The 24,669-nt window shown below is 41.3% G+C and overlaps 1 protein-coding gene across 3 annotated transcripts in view; it reads right to left on the reverse strand.

Annotated features, from left to right (window-relative positions):
* Window positions 1–15,517: 15,517 nt before the first annotated feature.
* Window positions 15,518–24,669, reverse strand: part of TARS1 (threonyl-tRNA synthetase 1) — a 29,316-nt gene continuing 20,164 nt past the window's right edge. For all 3 annotated transcript variants that reach the window (XM_056513066.1, XM_056513064.1, XM_056513065.1), the window contains exons 9-19: window positions 24,504–24,650; window positions 23,570–23,668; window positions 22,685–22,851; window positions 22,020–22,182; window positions 21,793–21,930; window positions 21,058–21,135; window positions 19,247–19,347; window positions 19,028–19,132; window positions 18,309–18,381; window positions 17,445–17,559; window positions 15,518–16,803 (exon numbers count right to left, since the gene is read on the reverse strand). In XM_056513066.1, coding sequence (XP_056369041.1) covers window positions 16,655–16,803; window positions 17,445–17,559; window positions 18,309–18,381; window positions 19,028–19,132; window positions 19,247–19,347; window positions 21,058–21,135; window positions 21,793–21,930; window positions 22,020–22,182; window positions 22,685–22,851; window positions 23,570–23,668; window positions 24,504–24,650 — 1,335 coding nt within the window. In that variant the 3' untranslated portion in view covers window positions 15,518–16,654. The remainder of the gene's footprint in view (window positions 16,804–17,444; window positions 17,560–18,308; window positions 18,382–19,027; window positions 19,133–19,246; window positions 19,348–21,057; window positions 21,136–21,792; window positions 21,931–22,019; window positions 22,183–22,684; window positions 22,852–23,569; window positions 23,669–24,503; window positions 24,651–24,669) is intronic.

Consider the following 24,669-nt stretch of genomic DNA (forward strand, 5'->3'; position numbering starts at 1 on the left):
GGGCAGAATCCCCTCCCTGCCCTGCTGCCCACGGGGCTCTGGATGCAGCCCAGGACACGTTTGGCTCTCTGGGCTGTGAGTGCCATGGCTGGGGCATGTCCAGCCTCCCACCCACCCAGCAGCCTGAGCAAAGGGCACTGCAGTTTGCTGTGGTGCTGCTGTTAAGGAAAGCTCCCACTTGCAGCACTGGTGTACTTGAGTGATGGCAAATGTGGCATTAATGGGAAACTGCCTTTAGGAAAACTGCAGAGTGAGGGAAGCTGATCAATGAACTATCAGGGAGGAAATGTTTTATTGAAAGCCCATCAGGACTCATTGTGGACAAAAGTGCAGTGACCTTTCAAGCTCCCCACGTGTGCTTATTTATACAAATGGCAGTAATGGAGGCTTGACATTTAATTATGAGTGTGTTCACTTGGAAGTATGTTTCCTTGCTGTTTGGCTCTGGAAGTAAAAATATTGTTGGGTTATAACATATGGGAGCATGAATCAGACTCATAACAAACAGTGCCAGCTGATGAAATTACTGTCCTGTGCTGCAATGCCTATCTGAATGCTAGTGAATTGTGGTCTTCTGCAAATTCTTTCCTACGTGACTGTGTTGCTAGTCCCAGCCTTCATGGCCTTGGTAGCCATTGCAAATTGCTGGAGTACCACACCCACTGGAAGGCAAGTGAGATTTTTTTTTTCCCCTAGCAGCTGGGTACATAGAAGTGACTGATTTCACCCTCCTGCCCATCTGGTGAGATCCTGAGCCCAGCTTGTCTCAGCTTCACAGCCTTGCAAGGTGGAAGTTTTGCTTTGCATCTGAACCGAGGGGAGGCCATGAGCACCCACAGGCTCAGCATGGGGCAGGAGTTTGCTTTCAGCAGATGTCCCTCTTGTCAGCAAGTGCTCCCTGCATCTCACCTGGAAGCTGACAGTTCCCTGTTCCTCCAGGTCATTCCATTTCTGTTCATGGCTCACTTCCAAGTTTGTGTTTAAGCAAGAAGGAGAGGGGATGTTGCAGCTGCCAGATCCTGCTGTAGGAGCAAGAATGTGTCTTGCTAATTTTTGTTACTACTTGATCAGCAAACTTCAGATTTTGGCTGAAACTTCCTTCTGGCACCCTGTGCCATCCCACAAGGGTGGTCTGATTGCTTGGGGACCCTGCTGGGAGCAGGCAGTGCTGGCCTGTGTGAGGGTGCTGGGCTTTGGATCTGCTGCTCCTTTGCCTTTCCAGCACCCACTCGGACTCAGCATCCATCCACCTGACCTGCAGTCACCCTCCAAATGGAAAATGTGTCGTTCATGCCTTGTTGGACTCATGGTATCCTGAAGAGTAGTGAGATGGGGAACACAAAAACATTCTCTGCCAAGCTCAACAAATCATTTGAGCAACTCGTGTCTCAGGGTTCACTGATTGCTGTTGTAACAGGCATGTGAGGAGGTAAAAAGTGCCACTAATACATTGGAAACTTTGTTCAAGGAGCTTTTGTTCTGATGCTGTGGGTGACATGGCCATGACCTTCCATGAACTGCAGAAAAGTAACCAAAACTGGAGTTGAAATTTTCCGTCCAATACAGACACTCCCCCTTACCCTTGGTGAAAAATGTGTTTGTCTGTGTAAATGGGAAGCAGCAATGGGAAAAAACTATGCTAGAAATTAAGTTTCTGAAAAGCAAAGTATTGGAGTATTTCAAACCTTTTTTGCATTAATTCAGGTTTCGTGAGTAATCATGAACAATGTCAAAAGTGATAGCTCCAATGTTTCTGAAAGAAAATGTCTCTTTTAAGTGTTGTTGGTCAGTGCTCTTCACAGGACAGAAACCCTCCTGGGTAGTTTTGCTACCAGCTTCCACTTCCTTGGAGTTCACATTTGGATGAGTGAGTGCCCTCAGTGCAGTTTTGTGCAGGAGCTGGAGGGGATCCTTTCATGTATTTCCTCTTGACAGGGTTTTCCAGCCTATAGTGACAATTATGACAGCACAAATTATCACACAATTATGACTGCATAATGTCTTGACCATAGATGATCTCTTTGGGATTTTTATTTAAATATATAATCAACCCACTGAGGAAGAAATAGTTATCCAGAAAAGCTATTTATTTTCTTGCAGCCAGGTAAGTTGTGCTAGTTTCATACAGGAAATCTGCTGAGCTCAGAACTGAAAGCTGTTGTTTCCCCTGGTTATATTTTACTGACCAACAGCTGTGAGAAGCTGGTGCTGAATTGGCTTTGCAGTTACAAGTGTCCCCAAACAGATTTAAAGGGTGTGTCTGTCTGACTCACACTGTTGTGCACACATACCTGGGGCTCTTAGGTGCTTGAGCCTGGAGACCTTTCATAGCAAATGCAGTAAAATAAATATCTGAAGGAAGAACATTGTGTGTCCTCTGTAACAGCCCATGACACCTGCCCCTCTCGAATGAGAGCTGCCTGCTGAGATGAAGATATGAAGTCATGGAGTGTCAAACCCACTGAGAATTAGAGCTACAAGGGCAACAGGTTTCTTTCTTCCCTTTCATTATCTTTATTTATTCAGAGAATGACTGTAAATATTTAGCCCTAGATTACTGAATTAATATTGCTGGTAAAAGGACTGCTGCTTCCTTAACAGTACTCGTTCTGATCAAGCAAAAACTATGTTCTTAGTTTGAGCTATGTGGAGGTTGTGTCCTGGTGAAAGCAGCAGATTTTGTGTGCTCATGAGCTGCTCAGATGACATGTTTCCTTTAGAGAGAGAGATGGATTTGATGAGTAGTCTGTTAGATGGATGTGAAAGTGGTTGGATAATAAGATCCAGAGGGTAGGGGTAATGCCTTTGAGCCCTAAAGGGCATCAGTGACAAGTGGGACACCAAGAGGTCCTTACTGGGACCAGTGTTATATCTTCATTAATGGCATAGAAAAGGGATCAAATGCACCCTCAGCAAGTTTGCAGATGACACCAAGCTGAGGTGAAAGGATACACTTGAAGGACAGGATGCCATCCAGAGGGACCCAGACAAGCTGGAGGAGCAGCCCAGGGGAATCTCATGAAATTTAACATCACCAAATGCTGGGTTAGATCAACCCCAGTATCAGCACAGGCTGGGCATGAGCAGCCCCAGCCCAGCCCTGCCCAGAAGGACTTGGGGGTGCTGTGGGTGAGAGGCTGGACATGCCCCAGCCATGGCACTCACAGCCCAGAGAGCCAAACGTGTCCTGGGCTGCATCCAGAGCCCCGTGGGCAGCAGGGCAGGGAGGGGATTCTGCCCCTCTGCTCTGCTCTGTGAGACCCACCTGGAGCACTGCAGCCAGAGCTGGGGTCCCTGCACAGGAGGGACAGGGACCTGCTGGAGCCAGCACAGAGGAGGCACCAAGATTATTTAGGGGCTGGAGCACCTGTCAAAGCCAGACTGGGTGGAACTCCAAGTGACCTGGTGGAGTGGAAGGTGTCCCTGCCCGTGGCAGGGAGTTGAAACAAGATGAAGTTTCTTCCAACCCAAATAATTTTGTGACTGACTCTGTCCATTCTATGACTGATTTTTCAAGCTTTCTATGACTGATTTTTCAAACTTTCTGCTTTTTGTTAGCTCCCATTTTTTTTACCTTATTTTTCCAAACTCAGGACTGTGTTCTTTCTTTCCAGGCCAGGAATAGATGCAGCTTCCATTAGAAATCTGTTTCAAAGAGGGGTGCTTCCAAACTTTGGTGAAATCACCTCTCTCTTCCCTTAAATGAGGTAAATACACTGAGCTTCTTCAGGCTTATTCCATGGACTTTAATTTTTTCTGCTCTGGTTAAATGCTTAAAAAAGTTATTTTGAAATGCAGATGCACAAACTTGTAATTTGTCACTGCACACAACATTGTTATTCTATTGCTTTTTCAGCCTCAAATTTTAGTTATTACACTTTTTCCAGTACATTTTAAACACAAAGTCGGATGGTAGTTTGCAATTACTGTGATGCTATTTCCCAGGGTCATGAACTTCAGCATATCCCTCTCATATATGACCTCTCATCTTTCCTTTTCCTTTCTTTATGAAAGTAGATTTTTAAATTCCACCAACTTCAGCAAGTGACACAGCTCACCCTATCTAGCCAATCTTCCTCATTTACTGTCTTGCCAATTTTTGTCTCATCTCAAAATATTCTCTGCACTGATTTTCTGTTTTCTTCCAGATCACCAATAAAGGTATTTAATGGCAGGAATATCTTTCTAGAGGAGTAAAAGTCTTTGGTTGACATTTTCCTTTTATTTTTATGATGAATTCTGAATGTGTTTTTGTTTGACATGGTTTTTGCAATCAAAATATTGCGAGGGGAAAATCAAAATTTTTTTCAGATGTCTTTTGCCTTATCTAACCAGCTTGTCTGCTGGAGGTAGCTGTATGAGGACTGTGGTTATTCTAGGCTGGAGAATCAAGCTAGCATAAGCCACAGCCCTAACCTTTGTCTTGCAGAAATTTCAACCTCAAGGCACATGCAGAACATGCTCAGCAACAGCTTTGAAACGTCTTTGATGTCAGATTTCTGTTAGCATAACCACTGAGACATCAGTGGGTCAGATGGATGGTTGCCATCTTCAATATCCAAAGCAGGAGCGAAATAAAGTGAATGATTCATAGAGATCTGTTGCAGGACATGTTTCTCTGTTGCCTTTTGACACCTCTAACTATGCATTTGAAATCACAGGAATTTTGAAAACTTAAGCAGTTGCTGTTCCATCCAGCTACAGAGTGGACCAGAACAGCAAGACTCCTGGAATTTGCTACAGCACAAACATCTGGCATCTCATCACAGCACTTGGTGATATGCTGACTGTAAAGCTTCAGGCTAAAATATTCTCAGGACATCCCCTGAGCTGTCTGCCAGGAACTTGCAGGTCCAGTGTTTACAACTGGATGAGGCCTGGCTATGAAAAAAGAGGTTTATGATATGGTCCTGGGTTTAAAGGTCTTCCTGAGTCCCTGTGTGCCTGAAGATTTGATCAGCAGAGAAAATTGCAATGGAAGGTGGGGTGCTCCAGGCTCATGTTGGAAAAGGTGCATCCCCACCCTGCTACCTTGGTGCACACAAGTATTGATCCAGAGCCTTCCTGCTCTTCCCCAGGGACTGTTGGTTGGCCATGGCTCCTAGAAAGTAAAACCAAATTGAGGAGGGAAGGAAAACCAGCAAGGGAGCTGGCTGTCCTTATCACTGCAGTAATTGAGCAAATAATCCCAAATACCTGCATAGCTGAACCCAGGAACTGAGCTGCACCTGATCTAGGGAGACTGTTCTAGCTCAGAAACAGCTTAGAAGGGGAAATATTTTGTTTTATTTGCAGCTAGTTTGGTGCAGAAAGAAATCAATGTGCAGTACTAGAAAACAGTGAGAGGTTCCAGGTGACAGATCTTGTTAGGAATCCAGGTGCTCTCTGGATCTGCTTACCTGTGTGGTGCTAAGCTGTGATCCCAGGTACATCAAAAGCACAGCCATAGGCTTATGGTCAGGAAAAATGTCCATGTGGTTGTCACTGGTGACTGATAAAATGAAATCAAAATGTGTGCAGTTTTCATGAGAAAAGGAATTTCATTGTCACAGTGAAGGACTTTCCACTTTCCCCTTGTGCCACCACTGAGCTTGTGAAAAAGGAATAATTTGCCTCTGAATTGGCTACTGTGGTAACACTTATTTTTGATGACCTAGACTCTGAGCCATTTTATGATCAAAAATGCCTTTTTTTATACAAAATAATGTATTATTTCAAATGTCAATGGTGCCTAGCTTGTAAAATAACAGGTGAACTCAGAATGTCTAGGCAGTTCAAAACTTGCTTCTCAGGATCTTTTTAATGAGTAAAAAGATACTTCACTGAAGATACTTTGTTCAACTATGAGAAGATCAAAATTAATTTTAAAATTGTTTATTATAGAATGAGTGACATCTTATTAGATTAAAAAATAGCTATCATTTTCTTTTCATCTAAAAGATGTGGCAAACTTGTAGTTCTTACTGAGAAGTTGGTTAGGAATTAAAACCTTGACCTGTGTCTATTTGCTTGAACTTGTGTGCAGCCCTAGCAACTACTGAGAAATAGCATTTAATATGTTTCTGAAATTATGGTGTTAACTGTGATATCCTGTCTAATTTCCTTTCTCTGCCTAACATTTCCCTCCATAAATACTGCAGGGGTACTGCATGGTAACTGATGAGCCATGCTATCATTCACTATTGCTCTTTGCTGTTGAATAGCTTCTATATGTTATGTGTTTTATTTATTATTAATATTATTTATTATACATGCAATTCAAACTTGATTTATATGAAATTGATATGTGTGACATCTGAAGACAGTCCTAAAATGATATGCTGAACATGATTTCTGCCTCAAGTACTGAGTCATGCTCCTTTGAGGAAGAAGCTGAATAAAACTGAACAGCAATTCATAAGAGTTTCAGCAGTGAGGTGCTTGCACTTTCCCCATTTTTAAATGAAAAATTAACTGCTTTACAACATTTCTTTTCTTGAAATCTGTGTTCACACACACAAAAAAACAGCTTTGCAAAGCTTTGGATAATTTTGAATGAAGTTTCAGGTGTTGAGCTAAACACACCTTGGATGAAATTTGCATGACTTTAAGTTCCCAAGTTGAAAACTGTTCTGAGAACGGTACATGGGTTTTTATTGAGCAAGTGTCTGCATGTGTATCCTTTCCAGTCTCCAGCTGAACAACTCTGGCCACCTGCTGCTGATTCTATTTCCATCACATCTGAAACAGCGTGTGTGATTTCTTCCTAATAGACTTCATCATTTTTATGACCCTTGAGGGTGCTGCCTTCGTTGTGTCTGTGCTATTTCTGCTGGGGAGCCCACATGTTGTGCAGCATCCCAGATGTGGCTGAAGGAAGGGAAGGAGCCCCTGCCCATGGAGCCCAGGATGCTGCTGGCCTTGGCTGCACGGGCCCACTGCTGGCTCATGTTCACCTTCTCCCAGCTCCTCTCCTTCCCAGTCTGTTGGACTCCAGCTCCAGGTGCAAGGAGTGCAGGAATTTGCATTTCCCTTTGCACAGCTGCCTGGGGTTCCATTTCTCGAGTCCTTTGAGGACCCTTTGAAGGGAGGCACAACCCCCTGGAGCCACTCTCACAGTGCTGAGGGGGCACTGTCCCTCACCACATCACTGATGAACACGTTTGACAGGACTGGCCCAGTATTATCCTCAGGGCACTCACCAGCCCCTGCCCTTTGCAGACCTTGCTGTTAATCACAGCCGTTTTAGTTCAGACACCTCTCACACCCACTTACCTAGTCCATGCCTCACCAAGTTGTCAATAATGGTGCTACAGAAGGCAGTAGCTAAAGCCCTGCTGAAGCTGAGATAGGCTGCAGATAGGTATTCAGGTGGGTGAATTTAAAACGTTGGTTGGCTTGACTGATGGTAGCTCCTCAGACAGCCTAGAGCAGCTAAAGATGAATTCACAAAAACCTCTTTGCTGACAGTCCTCACAGCTGCAACTCAAAAGCAAAAGGTTGTCAAAAGAAGAATGGACTAGAAACATATCCAGCAAGTTCAGCCCTTTTCAGAGTGTGAAACAAATAATGTCATCTCATAATTCAGTCCTCAGTCTTCCCATTCTGCATTTACTGAAGGGTCAAATTTTTTTTGCAACTGGGATGGAGAAAAGAAACCAGTCTGCCTTGCACTGAAACATGTCTGAGGATGAAAACCATGGGGCTGCAGTTCTTTAATGAGATTAATGTTTATGGAATTCCTGTGTGCTGCTATTACAACCCATAATTCTTGCTGAGGGTGGTGATGCTGCCCTCCCTGCCCAGCACCTCCCCTCCACCAGCTCTTCCCTTCTCTTGAGAAGCAATGCTTCTTGTCAAGTATAAATGCCTCTTTTTATAGTGCTGCAAAAATAACAAAGAGCTGTGGAGAGAAAAACCTTTCCACCTCCACCATAAAGACTGGAAACCATTTAAGGGAGGAAGGGAAAAAGTAAATTGCTGTACTTTTCCTTTTCAAGATGATTATATGGATCTTTCTGCACACTCCAGAGCCGAGAAGAGAAGAGAAGAGAAGAGAAGAGAAGAGAAGAGAAGAGAAGAGAAGAGAAGAGAAGAGAAGAGAAGAGAAGAGAAGAGAAGAGAAGAGAAGAGAAGAGAGAAAAGAAAAGAAAGAAAAGAAAAAAGAAAAGAAAAGAAAAGAAAGAAAAGAAAAGAAAAGAAAAGAAAAGAAAAGAAAAGAAAAGAAAAGAAAAGAAAAGAAAAGAAAAGAAAAGAAAAGAAAAGAAAAGAAAAGAAAAGAAAAGAAAAGAAAAGAAAAGAAAAGAGAGAAATAAAAAGTGGTGCTGCATCCAAAGCACCATGCACAGCAGGCTGAGTGAATTGGGACTGGAAAAGAAAAGGCTTTGGGCTGACCTAGTTGTGTCACTAGAGAAGCTAAAGGAAACCTATAAGATCAATGGAGAGAGACTTTTACAAGAGTCTGGAACAACAGGACACAGTGGAATGGCTTCAAACTGATGGAGGGTAGATTTAGCCTAGATACGAGGAAGAAAATCTTTACTGGGAGGGTGGTAAGGGTTGGAACAGGTTGCTCAGAGAAACTGTGGATTCCCCAGCCCTGGAGATGTTCAGTGCCAGGTTGGATGCTGGTAGCCTTTAAAGTCCCTTCCAGCCCAAGTTATTCCATAATTCTATGATAAATTGCTGGGGAGAGGGAGCAAGCCCTTATGAATAGCTCAGACAGATATTCCAACCAACAAAATTGGTCCCTAAACAGTGCAGGAGGTTATGTAGAGTAACAACCCCAAAAAGGCTGCAAACCCTCAGCACATTCTTCTCTAGAGTTGTGCTTGGTCATGAAGTGTGATGAAAACTTCCTGCTTGGCAGGTGTGCCAGGGCTGAAAGCCCTGATGATGAACAGTGGGGCAAAAGTAATCAGCAAGTTAGATTTTGTTTTTCCCAGACTTTATTTTCATTAGTTTCTGGAGATAGTTGTCTCCTGAAGAACTGAACACCTTCTATTGATTGAAACAGGTTAAGGACACTGTTGGTATTTTGAGCACTGAATCAATAATGGGCCTGACATACTGTAAGTGAGGGTAGACCAGAGAAGGACAGATTGATTGATTGATTTTTCCTTTTGCAAGTTTTGAAGCAGCACCTCTCTGGGCTCCCAGGGCTCCTCTCTACAAGTGGTGGGCAGCTGTTGGGCCAAGCCAGCGCTTGAAGTGTGGGGGGAAAAAAGGTGTTAAAGATTTGAGGTGCCAGTGGTGCCATTGAAAACAGGGGGTGGCTGTCTCAAGGCATAAATAAAACTGTGCAGAGACTTGGAGAAGGGCTGTTCATGACTGTGATTTAAGCAGCAGGGAAGCTCCATCATTTTCAAAACGAAAAAAGTTTTGACCACGCTGCTCTTTTCTCTCTGTGGCTGACAGTGGGATCCACTTGCTGCTCTGGTGTGAAAATCCAGGTTGGGGCATACTGCAGCTGGTGAGAGTGTGGTGTAAGGAAATCCCAGCGTGCTGTGGCTGTTAGCAGGGCTGCAGACAGACTCTGCATACACACTCAGGCATGGCTGCTGGTTCTTCTAACAAAAGGGACCTCATAAAAAATGCTGCTTGGCAGAGCAAACAGAAGAGGTGGTGCAGTGTGGGGAGCAGAGCCTGTTTGCCAAGCCTGAAGGTCCAGCTCTTCTAGGGCTGGGCAGGGTGACAGGGATTAAGTCAGTGCAGTGCTGTGCACTCCTGGTGCCCCCACATAATTAGATCACCATCACTTCAGAGCAGAGCCTGCCTCTGTACAGCTTTGAACAATGAGGTTTTGATCTTGTTGGGGTTCCTTGGCACCACATTAATAGTATTTTATTAAACATATTATAAGATTTACTGCCACATCAGCAGGACAATTCTTAAAAAAGCTGACCCTGTGATGAAGGGACAGAGCTGAGGATGGGAAATTGAAACTTTAATCTGGTTTTCTGTTATAATTTTGAGTTGAACATTTATTCCTTCAGCTGGCATAAACCCCTGGCTTGCACAGGTCAGCTGTCAGTGAACTAAGATTTTCAGAAATTCTCTTGAGATTGCTCTGATACTAGTGTGATGTATTTTGTCTCTGTGATAGAGGTTATAGATAATTGATAAGTTCATATTATCATGTTCAAAAGGTGGCTGCATAACAAAGGAAATATAAATGACAGCCCATAACCAAATGCTACTGTCACAAGGGCTTGAAGCTAAGAATGGAACTGGCTGTCCAGCAGTGTTGGGGAAGAGGAAAGAGTTGGGCCCATTTGGCAGCTCATGACACATACAAGAGCAGAGGTGCCCCTGTTTTGGGTTGACACATGCAGCTCAGGCTTGTACTCTTATTTCCCTGTTATCTGTGGTGGCATCTGTGCTAGGAGGGCAGGGAGAGCAAACTCCCACCACCCCATGAGCCCTGGCACAGCTGTCTGTGCTTTCCTAGCAGTATAGCAAGGCCATAAATACCAGTCTGAACAAGTGAGATGGATTAGCTGTGAGTGTAGGGTATTGCACCAAGCTCAGCCTGTTGGCTGAGGCCCTGGTCTGTAACTACATTATCTGGAGGTCAGCATATTCTTCAGCACAGCCCAGCACTGGCCCCTGCTCTGAGCACAGCTGGGCATGGCCAGGGAGGCAGCTGGAGCACACAGCTCAGGAAGCAGCCTGAGCATGCTGTCTTCATTGAGGGAGGGAAAAAGAGAGTTTTGGCCTTGGAGATACAGTTCCTGACATGGCCTTTTTGGTAGAAGAGGTGATACTGCTGTGGAGAATGTTCTCTATTAGCCAGGGACTCAGGGTAAAAGCTGAAAAGGGAAATTAATTTTCAGAAGTTGCTCACTAGTCTCTGAGTTGGAGTAATGGAAGAGCCTTCCTGCCTGGGTCATCCTCACTTGCTCATTTGTTTCAGGTATAATTCCTGCAGCAGTTTAACAAAGTCCATTTGTGAAAGGGAAAGTGAAGACAAAAGCAAACCATGCAAATAGATGGTGTCTGAGAGCTTGGCTTTGCCTCTGCCTGGAGCCTTGTCCTGTGCTGGCTGCAAAGTGGCACAGAAATGTAAACAGGCAGGTAACAACTGCTTCTCCATTCCAGGTCTGAGTTTAAATGCCCTCCCTTGCTTGCTGTACCCTGCTGTCTCCTACTTTTCTCATCCTTCTCTCATACAATTCCTGCATCCTCTTCCTTCTCTCACTTCAGCTCAAGCCCAATTGCCTCCTGTTGCTGATCAGGAAAGCTGAAATGTGTTCCATTGCAGTTTCCCAGTAGTGGCAGTGCTTTATCCTGGTTACAGCAGAGCAGAACAAGAATGCTGTCAGTGTTTTGACCTCCAGAAGGTTTTTCATGTACTGTGATGAGACATGCTGAAAATGAAATATGAAATACATACTGATACCTTTTCTCCATTTAAAGTTTTACAGGTAGCACTATTTCCTAGCAAATCGATACTTGCTTTCCTTCAATGACCAGAAAGCAAAATGGCATTATTTGGTGTATCTTAATTCATGTGCAGATTGGTGTCACAAACTAGAGCTCCTATTTTCTTCCCTTCACTTGGAAACACTGATAATCAAAGTGAAAGCTTGCCGTATTTACCCTGTGCATTATCTCCCATACATAAAGATGATTGAAGTTATTTTATCAGTGATTTATGTTATTATTTCTGATGAGTTTGTTAGTTACAGGATAACAGACTGTCCTGTAAACAGAGCACTGCCTTTCAAAGCATTTTGTTGGGAACAAAAACATACACCAAAGTATTGCACTCTGTGCTTTGCCAGATCTGCAAGGAGCATCTCGAAAATGCAGGACTTAGCTGCTGAGAGTTCAAGATTCATTAAGACAGAAATAGAATCAGAAACAGAAATAGAAAAATTATAGCTTTAATTGCTGGTAGTGGGAAGAGAGCATCTCCTTCCTATAAAGTATAGATGTGTTTGAAATCCCCAGTAAGAGCCCCCGATCTGTTTGGCAGCATAGACCCTGTTTGGTTTTCTTTTGTTTGTTTTTTTTTTTTTTACTGTCTTTGCTTTTCTCATGTCTTTTTCCATATAGGAGACTCCCAATATGCTCTTCTTTGGGTTTTGGGGATTTGTGTTTGAGCCCCTTCAGGCAGAGGAGGGAGCTGAATGAGGGATGGAACATTTGGGACAGGGGCTCAGTGTGTGACAAGCAGCAAGCTTCAAAATGAGTAAGACAATACCCCTACAATTTAGGTACTTCAGGGCCAGGCTGCATCTGGTTGCAGAACTCCCACCTGCAAATCCAGGATGATACAAGTTCATGTATCATATGAAGAAATGGAGATTTGTTGTTTGATGGCCGTTTATAGTCAGAGCTTGAAAGTCTTGTTCTGTGGAAAAAGTCTGATACTGAAAACAACCAAAACTAACCTATCATTGTAAATTAAAACCCAAACATTCTGAAATAATTCTTATTTCCACCCTGTGAACAATCTCAGAAAAATCTCTGGCAGGAAATTAGCTCATCTTGCTGATGCTGAGGAGTTGGAATCAGAAAGGAGAAACTTGATAAAGTGGATGTACAGTCAGTTCAGGGATTATCTGTTCAAAGACATAAAGTGGTTTAAAAATCCTAAAGAAAGAAATATTTCTCCTAAATAAACTCTGTTTTTGATCTCTTTGCTATTAGTATGATCTGAAGGTGTTTAGACTCCATCTGATCCCTCTTCTGACGCCACCTGTCCTGATGTGAGAAGCAGAACTCAGAATGCTTCCATGTTATCTCATTTCCCATAGCTAAATTGAGTTTATGAAGAAATGTAATTGTATTATCATTGAATATCAGCTGGCAATGACTTCTTGTAAAGGTATGCTTAGCAATTACACCCATGTTGACATTTCAATGAGGGCACCAAAAAAAGAAGTCTTTAAAAAAACATCATATTCATTCAAAGCTGTTAGAATGTGCAGTCTGACATCCTTGCAGATACCTGGGGACAAAGATTTCACATCCTTATGTGCTTGTATCCCAGTAAAAGAAAAACACAGAGAAATTTTCCTTATATTGCCAATATGCTTTAGTCAGGTCACAATCTCTCCCTGAAGCCTGCAATTGGAAAACCAAGTATCAAACATGATTAGATTGTCATTCTGCATCTAAGCTCCTGCAGAGTGTTAAGTTAACCTGTGCTGATCCACACTCAGTGTACAAGGGTAAGTTCTGAGTATTTAACAAATGAAGAGCCATGTTTCAGGAATGCAATAAAAAATAAATAAAAAAAAAAGGTCTGGTTTAAAAGCCTGCTGCTTCTTGTGATGGAGAACAAAAGGTGTTCTAAATGTCTGCCCCAAACTGGCATACAGTGAACATACTTTTCTCCTAACCTAGTGAAATAAACCTTTCACAGGGTGGGATGTTCTGACCCCAAGGAGCTTAACTGTATTTTGCATCTGGATGTTAACTGGGAGACCATGGCATGCCTTTATTCCATACTTGATTGTCCCATCTCTGCATATATACATATATATATATGTGTGTGTGTGTGTATAGATAGATAGATAGATAGATAGATAGATAGATAGATAGATAGATAGATAGATAGATAATTTTGGGTTTTGGTTTTTGTTTAGGTATTTTGTTGTTTTTTTTCCTTTTGGGATGCTCACACTTTGGGGTTGGTTTGTGGTATTTTTCCCGGTTTTCACAGCTACCCTCTGTGCAACAAAGCATTTTTTGTCTGCAGAACAGCTTTGTGATCCAGTTTGAAGGCTGTAGTCTTCAGATGGATACAGAAATCTGATGTATTGAAACTAAACATGTAGCTAAGAAGATTTACCCTCAACGTCTGGGAACACTACAAAATGTCCCTGGCTGCCCCAGTTTATCTGAGCACGTGTTCCTGTAGTGATTTATCAGAAGCTGTTAATGCATGCCTTGCTCCAGAGGCTACACAAAAAAAATTAAACAAAAAACTTTTGGTTCAAATCCAAATGTATCTCATTCTGTATGACCATACTTAATCACAGTGGCTAACAAGGTATCATCCAGACTACTGTGAAAGAATATTCCTGTCCAAGGCAGATGAAAAACACCAGTGTGTAAAAAGGCTGAATGATTTTGCAAATTCTCTTCAAGCACCAATCACTAAATTCGGTCTTTTTAAAAGTAAGTGTAACCTTTAGCAATTCTTAATTTCATCATATCAGTTCATCATTGTCAGATTTGAGGGCCAATTGCTTAGATTTTTGCCAGAGATGACTGTGCAATTCAGAAATGATGGAGAAGGCAATCATGAAATTACACATGACATGAGCTGAAGGCCTCAAATGAGGTTTCAAAGACCACTTAATCTTGGTCTAGTCTCACAAGGGAAATTTCAGACTTAGTGAAACAATTCCCTTTTATCAAGGAGAATGTATGGACTGGGTTTGGATGCAGTAGGAAAAATGTAGTCAGGCAAAACTGACTGAGTAAAGGTGCCTACAGCAACTAACAGATTATCTCACAGCTGCATACTCCCCAAAGGTGATTCTGCACTGCTTCTAGAGGAATTGATTTGTGACTGAACCTAAATACTGGAACTGCATGAGACTGACCCAGTGGTGTATAGGAGTATTATCATCCCAAGGTACGACAGGAAGCACCTTAGTGGAATTACCCTTCGTAGCAGCAGCATCCAGGTGGTTCTGATCCAGGTGAAACTCAGGGAAGTTTGCAGAACTGAGGAGCTACAAAGAAATTGAATCCTGGCACAGTGACTCCTGACAGATACAGAAATTACTGCCATACTTATTTCTACATAGTCAGATGATCTGCTTTTCAGCACCAGCTTCTCATCACACTACATGGGCAGTTTCTGGGCAGTTAAATGCTGGTATCCAGGGACCCTCCACAAAAGGAGAGCTCTCTGAAAATCAACAAATACACCAGTAGAAAGGCAGTATGAAGCACAGATAGTGGCTCCTTTACCCTGGGCCACTGATACCTACAGTGGGTTTGCTTCACCGGTCAATGAAGAAGTCCTTCTGCCCCAGGGGTAGCTGATGTCTGCTTCCACAGCAGTGACTGCATGGGCAAGTCACTTCTCAGCAAAGTAGAGCAGGTGCAAAATAAAATAAAAACCCTCACAAAAGTAACTCTGAAAGCAGCAAGCCAGTGAAAAATCAATTTCCCCCTCTTCCCCCCACAGCAGTTAGATAGAACCTTTAATCTCCATGAATGGAAGGAGGATGAAATAGATTTTGCTGAAAAATTGCTAGGGTTACAGTCTTGCTGAGTCTGAATTCACTAAGGGTTCAAATGCTGATAAAATGCCACCATCATCCCTGAGTAAAATAGGTGAGAAAAAGAAGGATGAAATGCTTCTGCCCAGACAATAATGGAAATGGCAAGACATGGAGGTTTTCAAAAGGCGAGAGAGCTCAAACCTGTCCTCAGACTTGTCTGATCTTTGCTTAGGCTGTGGCAACAGCTTTCTTTTTTTTATTTTTAAATGAACTGTTATCAAGGACCTTTTGAAGCTATTCAAGTACGTTAAGGTTAATAAAATAAAGAATATGCAAAAAAAAACTCAGACCAAGATTTTATTTTTTGTCAGTGACAGACATTTGCCTCTTGTTAGCCAGATGCATAGAAAAAGCCCAAAACAAATCCAGAATCAAGAGATGAGATCCCTCAGCAGTAAGATAGGAAGGGCTGCTAATCATGTGATACCTTGAACTAGAGGCTTGGGAAGGAAGCGTTCCCTGGAAGGGACTGTACCTGTTAAAGTGAAAAGTAGCATTTGTTTTAAAGAAGTAATCGCTACCTTTTTTTGTTCAGTACATTCTTGTTTCTGTGTGACAGATGGCCTTACTGTAAAGACACCTCAGAGACATGAACAGAAACACTCTTTGTTCCTAATACTAGCAGTGGTTTCCTCAGCTGCTTCTTTGGCTCTACTGTGCCTGATTTTCCAGACAGTGTTATCCCCTTTCTACAGCTCTGAGCATCTTACCTGCAGAGCCAGCACATCTCAGAGACTGCCTTTGGAAAGGGGCACAGTCAGCTTTGGTTAGCAGCCCTGTGCTCTGTGGCAGAGGGCCCCACTGTGAAGTCAGGAACGCCTCACCTGGGAGCTGAGACACTGCCAGAGGTAACAACCTTGGCAGTGGAAGCTACTGTGGAAGCAAGAAGCCTCTGTTCATGTCCCTGTTTGTGTGACTGGGAGCTCTGGAGAGTCAATACACTCACAACTAGTAAGAGCCCATGAGACAGGACGGCAAGGTATAATTTTCTTTGCTCATGAAGACAGTCCAGAAGCTGCTGCTGTAGCACATGGTTACTATGTGGGTTCTTAAGCCTGAGGTCTACTGTTAAAGTGGCATGAAAAATATTTGTTATCAAAATGTACGTTATTCTTAAAAAGGCAGTTAGAATCCCACAGATACCCCTAATTAATGTTTCAATCCTCACCTGCAGTCACAGAAAGTAATTTCATCCTGCTTCATTTGTCATTGGCTAGAAGCCAGGAAATTCTACTTCAATGTTTTTGAAAAACTTGATTTTTTTATACAAAAAGAGGCATTTTTGACTAAAGAAAGATCCCCATTAAAATAAGCAACAGGTCCAAATGTAAAATATACTTCAAATCTGGCTCAGAACAAAAACTCTAGTTAACTAAATTAGGAAAACTACAAATTCTTTATGCCAGGTAGAGCAGACAGTGTTAAAATTCTTCTTCAGCTTGTCTGGAACGAGAGCATTTCAGCTGCAGCAGCCTCTCCACAGTGTCTGCAATGGTTCTTTCCCCATGCACCTTGTTGTCTCGGGTGCGGATGTTCACTGTTCCACTTGCCTTCTCCTTTTCACCAACAACTAGAAACAATCAAGAGGCAAAGGAATTAACTGTTTTTTCACAATTCTGTCAATTACTTGAAGGGTAGAGTTTCTCTGCCAAAGGTTCTTTCTACACTTAATGGATTCCAGATGGTTTTAAGGCCAGTGCTAGATCCCCAGTTCACAAAACAGGACTAACATGCTGCTTAAAATCATGTACTTCAGGATGAGTTTCTAATTTTTCCTGCATCACTCTCTCTGAAAGAGGCTTCTCTTTTGCATGCATGCCTAGTTTAGAAGTGCACCACAGCTGAATGCAATGAAAGCCTATTTCTTTTATTGAAGTAGAAGCAAGAACATAAATTATAGGGAGGATGGAAAATCACTTAAAATATGACTGATAAAGTGTATCTGACAAGAGACTTTGTATCTATCCCCACACTGCTGATCAAAAAAACAGCAAAAAGTATCAACAATGCCTTGGGTCACAGTGATCTCCCTTCAGGGACAACTATCCAAGCCAGGAATGCCTAGGATCTCAGCACTAAAGGTTCTCTGCAGTGGAGACTCTTAGGAACAAACTGAGCTACAACACTGATTACAACTCTCCGCCTTGCTCACAGAACGATCAAACCCTGTAACAAAAGGGTCAGCCAGTACAAGGTAAACTAATACATTACCCAAAATAAAGTTATACTGTGCAAGCTGAGCATTTCTGATCTTCTTATTCAGTGTGCACCCAGGATCTACATCAACATCTGCCATAAATCCAGCATCATGGAAGTGCTGCCTGACCTAAGGAAAATAATAATTAAACTGTCACTACTGCATATTCATTACCATGAACTATTCATGACTTGTAGATTTAAACCATTTCAGATTATCTGAACCCTAAAACACAGCCACTGTCACAGGTTCAGGCTTTGGAGATGAGCCTAGTTCAAGAAATTAAAGTACATCAGCTATCATGCAACTGTATACACAATAAGTAAGTAAGCAGTGATGTGAACATATAATATTTGGGCTGAGTAGTAGATTCGAGTCTGATATTGTAAAAGGCACCAGGATGGTGGAGCTTACTGATCAGAAGAGATTTTTTTTTTTTTTAGATTTTGCAGACTATTTTATTTACATATAATGTGGTTGAAAGAGCTACAGGCAAAGGTGTGCTGGATGCTAAATATGCAAAGACTCATTTTCATCTTTCTTACTGCTGTGCAAGAAGCACATGGCCATGGGGGACTAGAACCTGAAGCATAAGACAGATTTGAGTATTTGAGTTTCAAAAAAAAAAAAAAAAAAAAAAAGAAAAGTCTCACAAAGATCAACATTTGTTACTCACATATCCAAAATTTAACTCAGGTTATCTTTAAGAGAACTACAACTTCAGCAGCTAATTGTCACTGTGATATAAAAAATGACTGAACGTAATATGCAAAGACTTGGAATAAATCTCTGAAATTAACCACATTACTCATTAATAGGTACGTATTTCAGATTAATACAATATATATAAAACAAAGCCCCTAAACCATATACATCACCTTTTGAGCATACTCATCACATGCTGGTCCCACTGGTACCACCATTACTTGCTGTGGGGACAGCCAGAGTGGCCTTCAATAAACAAACAAAACAAGTTTATACAGCTTTCAGTGTTTTTTCAGGACAAAAAATACTATTTACAAAGAGGAATAAAATCTACACAAGAGACTCTTAAAGCCAGCTGCACATATTGGGTTCAGAGGTACTGAGAGCCCTATATTAATTACAATTATTTTCCCAAAAGAGCTGAGTGTCTAAAAGGACTGCAGTGTGGGCACTGCTGTTGTATTTTATGACAGATAACAAAGCCTAACTGATTGAGCTCATTACTAACTAAGCACAGGGAAACATTTACTTTTGAGTCTTGTCATAATCACAGGGGTCACTCCCACTGAGTATTAACACAGGTAAAGTAGATCACCTACATAAATGACTCTTTACAAGATGGTCCTGCTGCAAAAGCAGTTTGGGATGCTGTGGGCAGATGAGCTGTGTGCTGCACCTGCATTGGCAGCATCATGTAGTATCTACCACATCTTGAATAATTGCATATCTAAGGAAGGTGGTGCAGAAGAAATTGCTCTGTGGTATTCCTAGGCATGTCACCTTAGCAAGCAAGTGGAACAAACAGACCCTCTTGATTCTCCAGTACTTGGGGCTAATTTCTCTCCTATATGAAGAGTTTGGTTGAACTGGAATAGTAACTTTTGAACATTACCATTTGCCTCCATAGTTCTCAGTTAGAATGGCAATCATTCTCTCCACAGATCCCAAGATAGCCCGGTGAATGATAACTGGCCTTGTCTTGTCATTGCCATCATGGCTGTAAAGAAAAGGTTGCATTCATAAGGTTGCATCAAGTAAAAAAACCTTATGCCTGTAAGTGTCACTGAAATTACATTACAGAGAAATTAAAACCACCAGCCTTTGCTCTTACCTGACAAAGGTGAGGTTAAATCTGACAGGCAACTGGAAGTCAAGCTGAATTGTAGCACATTGGTGGTATCGGCCAATGGCATCCTTAATCTGAATGTCGATCTGAAGAACAAAAAGACAAACTTTTAAATTAAGAGACAAGCACTCCCCTCTGAAAGCAAGCTCATTGTTTTGAGATGGAAAGTTTCACTCAATGCAGAGGAATTCTGTGTAGTTTCAAACAGCATAGTTTTAACTTCAGCCTTCATTAAGCTTTAAGTGATTTGCAGGTTCTGATGCAAAAGATGTAAGAGCTAAAACAGGGTGAGTAACTAGAGAGATAATACATCAGGGGGAAATAAATTCAATGTCTCAGACTGTATTTTGTGAGTTTCAGTCTGGAACTTTCTGGGCGTTTTCAAGAAGTGAATAAAGCAGAATGTAAATGCAGAACTAAATGTGTCTCCCCATAAATGAAATTTCTTCAGCCTTCATGTGACAAATTTACACTTCTTTATTATGCAGTATTTGAAGACTTTGCAGCTTGTATTACAAATTCATGGCTCGAACATGGGACAAAAATCTGTTAAATAGTCCACTTACCAGCAGGAACTCCTATCAATCAGTAACACTTGTTCTGACCTAGAGTCAAGCCTGTTCTTTCTTTTCTATCTAACACTCAAATCCTGAGTACACTTAAGATACAACTTAGACAGAGAATTAGAGATAAGAGTAGACTTACAGTGTCCTGACCTTATTTAGGTATTACATTGCTTACTCATCATTTAACTAGTATATATTAGGCTAGATATTGAGGCAGTATGCCTTATTTTAATTTATGTAATAAACAAACAGGTAAGTGTTTTAACAATTCAAGATCTAAATGTCTTTCAATTTTGCATCCAGAATTCAATTTATTGGAATTCAGCTAGTCAACAAAGAGCTTCTAATCAAAATAAATTATTTACAACTTGGTTTAATTTCAAATCCAGACTGTATGAAGAGCAAGTGTAAAATTAATTAATGGTAACAAAGGTTCCTATATATTTGTCTTCCTTCAATTAAATATGGAAACTACTACATACTAGCTGCTGTAACACAATTTTACCTACAAGACACAAACCAAAACTGATACAACTGGCATACAAATAGAGAAATCAGAACTAGCTTACTAGATAAGAACACAAATATAAATGTAGTGTAGGCATATTAGGGAAAGATTTAAAAGCCATTTCATAATGCTCTGTGTCCTTACATGCAAAAATAACAATTTCTAAAAAGCCCTACTTTATCTGTCCAAACTGAGGAGACTTTCTTAAGAAACCCAACAAATTCACATGGTAAGTGCATGGGGATTTATAAACCACCAAAACCCACCAGTAACTCAACACAACTTCAAAACTGTGCAGTTAAAGGAATAACAATTTGTTTAACCAGTAGGTTTACTTTTGATTTTCTCCTGACTTAGGATTCACCTACTACTGCTGGGATGAACTTGCTCTGCTAAAACAGGTCTTACAGAGCCATCTTGTGTTTATGCCACCCACTGAACCAGTCAGCTGTTTAAGCAGCAGATGTATAGTTTATTCAAGTTAAATTAATTAAATGAGTGTTAAAGCAGTTAATACTATGTGAAAACCAGGATCACAGAAGATTATTTCTCTCTCAAGCATGTTAAAGTTTATGGATCTGGAAAAACAGAGAATTTCAGTCAGACAGTATCTTAAAATGGCATAACAAAAAAAAAAAATCCCTTATTCCTCATTCTAGCCTTCTACCTTATCCAAACATAATTAAAAGCCAAATCCAGCTAGGGTTTAGCAACACACTAACCTTAGGTCCATAGAAAGCTCCATCACCAGGGTTTAACTCCCACTTCTCACCAAAGGCATTAAGGCTGCTTTCAAGTTGCTGGAGATAAAGAACATACACACTCAGTATTTCTCCACACATTACAGTTTCAGGTCAGCCTGCTACTACAAACAGGTGACCCTAGCAAATTATCACTACTGCTGAAACATATTTATTTTCTGAAAATGGGAAGTTTTGGAAGAGCACTAGCTTAAAAAAAAAATAAATTAATTTTGTCCGAATTTAAACACACAAAATTAATGCACTCATTTTGGAAGAGGCCAAACAAGCATTAGCTAAGATATAAGAACTTTTTATATTGAATTCAAAGTTTGTAGTTAATGTTGAAATGAAATCTGCCCTGGTACACCGAATGTCAATTCCTGCCCTGTCTTCTCCCCAGCACTGCCCGTACAGTGACCAACCCCAACCCTTTCAGCCTCACTTTTGGGAGGTGGCCTTAAGTCTTATTACAGAGGCTGCCAAAATTGATTATCTTCCTCTTTTTTAATTATAAAAAAAAGACTAGGGGAAAGAGTTCATTTGATGCATACATGGAGACTGCTTCTGTACTGAGAGCAAACAGTTTACAGCAGCCAGACTGAACTGAAGGCAAAGTTGTATTGCTCATGCCCAGCCCAGCTTCCCAGAAGGCAGTTAAGTTCTTACAGAAGATGCAGCCTTACATCATTGAAAAGAGTAAGACTACTGTTTTACCTTTTCAGCTTGATTCCACACTTCAATATCCCCAAGGTACTTTTCAGGACGAGTGGAGAGATTCAGTTTAAACGAAAATCCAAAGACATCATACACGGTACGCAAGAATTCCAGACAGCTTTTTATCTCTTCTTCAATCTTGATGATAAGAGAAATCAATGCCTCAAATATGGAAATTTCAGTTTATCTGATTTTAATACCTGGTTTCATTTAGCAGCAGCCCTCACCTGCTCCATAGCACAGAAGATGTGAGCATCATCCTGCTGGAACCGGCGTACTCGGGTGAGTCCTGTCAGAGCTCCCGACAGCTCGTTGCGATGCAGGACACCAAAATCTGCCAACCGTAACGGCAGCTCGCGCCACGACCTCGGGCGATGGTCAAACATAAGGCTGAAGGAAAAGTTTATTACTTGAAGCCCATTGAGAACCAAAATTCTATAAAGAACAGGCAGGGAGAAGCAGCCAGTGATGAAGTACATGCTCATAAAGGCCATCGGTGTAATATGGGCAGAGCCATCAGTCTTATCTAGATTTGTCAGGAAAGCAATCTCCTTTTACAGCTGGTAGGCCTTCCCCTCCTCACAGAGAGGAGGTAAAATAGCTCCTAAACCTGAGCATTAAAAGCTGAATGCCTGAACTGCCACAAAACTGCCAATGCCTCAGTAATGATGGGGTCACTCTAATGATGGTAAAACAACATGACATTTCTCAGTGTCTCAAGTGCTGAGAGCATGTCACAGCAAGACATATAATTACATCATTTCCGACAGAATGAATAATTGGAGGTAGCCATCTTTATGATCACACAGGCAAAGGAAGGAGAGTGGGTTTCATTTGGATTTTTTTTTCAATCAGCATGATCTCTGGTAAATAGAATTTGCTATGTAATTACCAGTGTCCTGGACAGTTCATAGGCTTCAGAGCAAAGATTTCTTTCTCCACTTCAAAGGAAAACATATTGTCACTGTAATGCTGCCAGTGCCCTGAAGTCATCCACAGTTTGCTGTTGAAAACATTTGGAGTGACAACCTCCTGAAATCCACGTTTTCGATACTCACTCTAGAACAGGCACAATACATAAAATAAGTAACACAGAAAACAAAGATAATCTCCGACTTCAACCTGCAGCCATAAAAATATAAAAATGATGCCACATGGAAGTCCCATGACTTAGGAAGGGAAGGGAGAAAGAAGACAAAACTTCCAAGTTGGGCATGCCAGGATACATCCCTTCCACCACCCTTCCCCCAGACAATTTCTCTAGCAGAAAGTCAGCAAGAAGTTTCCTCCTTGCAAGCGATGCAGCAGTCTCTAATCACTCAATGACCCTTAATATACTGCACTGCAGCCCAAATATACAGCAGTAACACAGACTTTAAACATTACAGCAGCAAGATCAGAATTCTTCTCCCATATATATTTTTGAAACAAATAGGTCTACAAGACAAAATTAAGTATGTTTATTAAAACAAAGGGCATCAATGGAATTGCAGTAGTGTAAGCTTAGCTCTGCTATTAGATGTCGAAGAATTCCTATGACAAAGCACCTTTACCATAGCCTTAACTGCAGGTATAAGGTACTGATAAAACATAACTTTGCAGAGACTGTGACATGACCAGTTCAAAGAAACAGGTTTTCCTTATTCCTTGGCTTACACAGTTAAAAGGTATCTTGAAATGAAGGGCTATTAATACTGTTAAATGTAGCATGCCATTATGTACTTTTAAAAAAAAGTATGCAATTTCTCCTACAAGATTTCCAAAAGATATTACTTACCCGTATAAATTCAATCAATGTGTTATAAATGTAAGCTCCTTTTGGCAAGAAAAAACAGCTACCAGGGCTGAGCTCATGGAAGAAAAACAGCTCTTGGTCCTGCAGGAAAATAAAATACTTTAAAAACTTAGTATTTGCACCCTACCTTTTTCACTTAACATTCACAAATGAATTGCTACTGACTGGGCATCACTACCAAGAGTTTAAAAAAGAAAAACACAGGGAAAAAAGCAATATCCAATACAAAAGATGCATTTTCACTAGTATTTTTATGTATATCAGCAATTGCAGGGGAAGCAAATTTTTCAGTTTCCTGTTTCACTCATTACTGATGCACTAAAACTTTATATTTAACTCCCAACTGTGCCCCCACACATTCCCTCTGCACATTGACAAGTACATGTTTAGTTCTGCTTCTGCAGCTCTCTCATTATCTACACATGAACTGAGTGTGTGAACTACATCTGGTTAGTTGTTATGAACTGCACACACCTGAGGTCTGCATATGGCAATTCTTCAGTATTTTGTCATAATGTACTAGCAGCAGACATTTTAACCCTGTTCAGAACTAGCAATTATCTGACAGGGGTTTCCATCTGAAAAAATAAACCCACAAACCAGCCAACTGAAAAACACAGATGTATACTGCATATTCTGAAATCATGCAAAAGGAAATAACTACATGACTGTTTATATTCTGTTCTGATCAACGTGTGCAATAAGGATGTCATAGTGTTGAAAGCATAAAAAAGTTATTTATTTTAGGACTTTGACACTTGTAAGAAAAGCAGTTGACCTCACAACCCAACTGAAAATAAAACTGGGTCACACCTTAGTTGTAGCAGCAAGTATCAGCTGTCCTCAAGGTGCTTTCAGTTAAGGGGTTATATCCACACAATGCTTTTGAAATATATTACTAGAAAAGCTGTCTCACCCGCCCAATTTTTCTGTGATCTCTGCTTTTAGCCTCCTCCTGGAATTTCTCCCACTCCTTCAGCATTTTTGTATCTGGGAATGAAATTCCGTAGATCCTCTGGAGGGATTCCATATCGGCCTTGCCTTCCCAATAGGTAGAAGAATTCTGCATGCAAAAAGAAATT

The sequence above is a fragment of the Oenanthe melanoleuca genome, chromosome Z (assembly GCF_029582105.1).
Source record: "Oenanthe melanoleuca isolate GR-GAL-2019-014 chromosome Z, OMel1.0, whole genome shotgun sequence".
Lineage (NCBI taxonomy): Eukaryota > Metazoa > Chordata > Aves > Passeriformes > Muscicapidae > Oenanthe > Oenanthe melanoleuca.